The 4122-nt window shown below is 37.2% G+C and overlaps 1 protein-coding gene across 1 annotated transcript in view; it reads left to right on the forward strand.

Moving 5' to 3' along the window:
• The window catches only part of OIP5 (Opa interacting protein 5), an 11510-nt gene extending 9279 nt beyond the window's left edge, over positions 1 to 2231 (forward strand). Inside the window, exon 5 of the mRNA XM_004687557.1 lies at positions 2136 to 2231. Coding sequence (XP_004687614.1) covers positions 2136 to 2231 — 96 coding nt within the window. The remainder of the gene's footprint in view (positions 1 to 2135) is intronic.
• The last annotated feature ends 1891 nt before the right edge of the window (positions 2232 to 4122 follow it).

Below are 4122 nucleotides of genomic sequence, written 5' to 3' on the forward strand. Positions count from 1 at the left end.
GTGGTCACCTCCGGGGCAGGCGGGAATCGAACTCATGCGGAAGTGGCTTTAGCTTCTTAGTGCAGTGCTTTAACCCGCTGCGTCACCAGGGAGGACCAAATAAATAAATCTTAAAAAAAAAAAAAAAAAGAATGGGAAGTATGATAACAATATCTCATCAAATAGAGGATATTCCTAAAGGGAAATTATAAAAAAGAACCAAATGGAAATCCTGGAATTGAAAAATACAACTGTAATAAATTTATTAGAGGAGCTCACCAGTTCACCAACAGATTTGAACTGGTCAAAGAATCAATGAACTTGGATATAACTAGATAAAATTATGTATGCTAAGGAAGAGAGAAAAAAGAATGAAGAGGAAATTCCTGGTGGCCTACTGGTAAAATGTCACCACTGTCCCACTACAGCCTAAGTTCAGTTCCAGGCCAAGTAGCTAACCCAAATGTGGCATAGCAGAGCTTTCCTCTCCTGCTGATCCCCTCAGCGGTATATTTCAATAGATAAACCTGTTTTGCTCCCCACTCTGTCTCTGGTGAATCCTCTTATCCCCCACACCTCTGGTCTATACCCCAGTTCTTCTATGCAAGAAAATAGATACATAAAAATTTTAAAACTGCATTAAAAACAAAAAAGAGAATCAAGAAAAATGAAGCCTATTGGACACCATCAAATATACCTAAATATGCTTTGGCAATGGAAACACCAAAAGGAGAGAGAAGCAAACAACAAAATTCAAAGAAATAATCACTGACAACTTCTTAAATTTGATGAAAAATGTATGTCAAAATGATCTATGTATCTAAAAACAACAGAACCAGGAAGGATAAATGCAGCAACTTATATGTTGACATACCCATGAAATTTTTGATGAGACAAAAATTTTGAAAGTAGCAATGGAAAAATAATTTATTATCTAAGCACAGTCCAATAAGATTAATAAGTTACTTGTTATAAGCAAAATTTCCAGACGAATTTTGAGTATTCTTGGATTATAGAAAGTAGGGTTAGTATACTGTGCAAATTATGTAGAAATAATATTGGAAGGCTTTTTTATCTATGATTCTGTATTCCCTGATAACTTTGAATCTTTCTTTTAGATTTATTTATATATGTGTACAGAACTGGGGTACAGGCCAGAGGTGCAGGGGTGGTGAGAGGATTCACCAGAGACATAGTGGGGAGCAGAACAGGCAGAGCAGCGGGCAAGACAGGAAAGGTCAAGACAGGAGAGACCCTGCAATGTGCATCACCTCCCTGGTGGGGGATCAAATTTATGCTGAAGTGGTTGTGGCTGGCTTTGCTGTGCTGTGCTTTAACCCATTGTGCCACCTGAACCCAGGAGGGCCCTGAAAATTTTTAATCTTAAGTACATGTTGTATACCAAGTGACAGCATTAAATGTGTTTCTAGATAAGCTTTTCGAAGCTGAAAGAATTGGAAATGATCTAATTACAATAAACACATTCTAAACCTGACAACCAGAGCTACTTAAAAATTTTAAAATAAGAGGCCTTCCATAATGGCACAACAGGTTAGGAGGCAGCACTGCAAGCTAGCTTCAGCCACTTCACTGTTAAGTTTGATCCCTGCCCTGGAGGTGACCCACATGGCGCGGTAGACCTTTCCTGTCTCATCCACTGCTCCCACTCTGTCTCTGCTGAATCCTCTTACTGTCCCTATACCTCTGGCCTGTATGTATGCCCAGTTCTGTATGCATAAATAATCTGAAAAAAAAAAAAATAAGGCATTTTGTTATAGTGAACAAAGGGTTGGGGAAAAATAGATTCTTGCTACTGGAAAAGGAGGGGAAGACTTGATGCTTTATTCTCCATAAGCTCCCTTACCCCACTTTATTCTTATCTTCCAACTTTTAGAGTTTAAACCTGGTAGTAAGAGGTAGAAGTGGGTAATAGTAGTGATAACAATGACTGCAAACATTTTCACTGAAACTTTGTATCTGAGGATATTATTGTGCTCTTGGTTTTTTTAAATTTCTCAGAAATTAAACAGTATATTTAAGAAATGTTTTGAGACATTGCCAGCTCCCAGTCACCAGCTTAAATTTAAAGTGGTTTCTAAGAACCAGCAAACTGACAGTTAAGATTCTGTGGACTATCTACAAATTTCTCTTCCTAGTTAAAAGAGAAGATAATGTTAACACACACTCACCTGAATTCACTGATGAAGATTCTGAAGGAAGTGACTCATGACAAGTCTACGCCACAAAACTGATGCACAACCAAAGCTTGAGTATGAGGGTCAGGCCATATTGTTCTCTTCAACAAATGCTGTTTGACCAGGCCTCAAGATCATCTTCAAAAATGGGAATTGCATGTATTTTGTTTCTTTTTGGGCTAATCTTTTAAATTATCTGGGAAACTTTTTTTACAAGATAAAATAACTACAGACTTGTCTGTCTATCTTGGTTACAGAGCTTTTTACCTTAGCTCTTTTTGGCTAAGTTAACAATTTCATAATTCTGAAAACATTGCTTGCAAATTTAGGAATTAAGTGTCAAGACTATTAGTCTGAAAATTAAGTTTTTATACTACAATTATTTCTATATGGAATAGCAGTGAATACTGAGAAACTGGGAAAATACATTCTATAGATAATATTCAGTAAGTTGACTGGAAAACATACAATTTATCTTTCTCTTTTTAGTTGTAAGCTTAACATAAGGGTACCTAAACATAAGGGTGATGATGAAAGTAATGATAAAACACCATCAAAACACTTTTTGCTTATTTTATGTAGCACTTTGACTCAAGAACTTAACATATTATTAAGAAATATAAGGTATTTTACTAGCTGCAAGGGATAGAAATTGAGCAATACAACCACATTATACTTACATGTCTTATAATTCAGTCAGAGATGGATATTTAAGTAACCAAACAAGAGCTTTGAAGTAAAGGAATGTGGTTACAAGGTACAAGCACATGTAGCAATTAAATTACTTGCCCTGAACAAGCTACAAGCACATGTAGCAATTAAATTACTTGGCCTGGAGATTAGGCAAGATCTTTTTTTTTTTTAATGAGAAATTTCTGTGGCAGTTTGAGAGATGTGTAAAAGGTAGTAGACGGAACATGTACAGAAATTCTTTGAGGCTGGTAAAGGTGGCCTGTCAATTCCAAAGGGACCAGAAACCAGAAGGTGCAGATACCTAATTTGACCCCTGAAAGATGTTTTAATCCCGAGAATGGCTAAGATTTTGGAAAATTTTAAGGGTGCCTCTGACAGGATCAAATTACATTTTTAGATCTCATTCTAGTTGTCCTGCAAATGGGTGGGAGGAGCTGTGCACTAACCTTCATGGTAACACAATACAAAGATGACAAATCACAGAGGTGTATAGAGGAGTTAATTTGGTTTAGATGTAGCTAGCACACTGCTTATAGGATATTTTCCTTTAAACATGTTTTAAACTGGAGAAAATTCTAATTTGCTTTATTTAACATGCAAGGGTGAAGCCTTCTGGTAACAAAGAGTGACAGAAAAGCTATTTTTTACTAAAGAATGGGATTTAATAAAGCTAATCTTACCTTGAGTCATCCTGGAGTTTTTTTGTGTAGGTATGGCTTCCTCCATATATTTCCTTTAAATTAAACCACTCTTCTCATGTAACTATTTTTTTCAACCTCTGGATTTGTCGTGTTATGTATTTTTTTTTATTATTAAAAGTTTATTTTTACATCATTTTGCACATTTTTTTTTTCATCTCAATTGTAATCCCCCCGGGTTTCCCATCACCAAATCACCCCGTATTTTTTTTTTTAAAGATTTATTTACTTGGGCCCTCCCTGGTGGTGCAGCAAGTTAAAGCACAGCACTAAGAAGCTTAAGCCACTTCCACATGAGTTCAATTCCCGCCTGCCCCAGAGGAGATCCACATGGCGAGGAGATCCACATGGCGTGGAGATCCACATGGCGTGGCGATCCACATGGCGTGGCAGACCTCTCCTGACTGGCCCGCTGCTTCCCTCAGCAGTGTACTTCGTTGGTCTACCTGTTCTGCTCCCCGCTGTGTCTCTGGTGAATCCCCTTACCCTCCGCATCTCTGGCCTGTACCCCAGTTCTGTATGAATGAATAAATAAATCTTTAAAAAAAAAAAAAGAA

This window comes from Condylura cristata, unplaced genomic scaffold, assembly GCF_000260355.1.
Source record: "Condylura cristata isolate star-nosed mole 26May11 unplaced genomic scaffold, ConCri1.0 scaffold00023, whole genome shotgun sequence".
Classification (NCBI taxonomy): domain Eukaryota; kingdom Metazoa; phylum Chordata; class Mammalia; order Eulipotyphla; family Talpidae; genus Condylura; species Condylura cristata.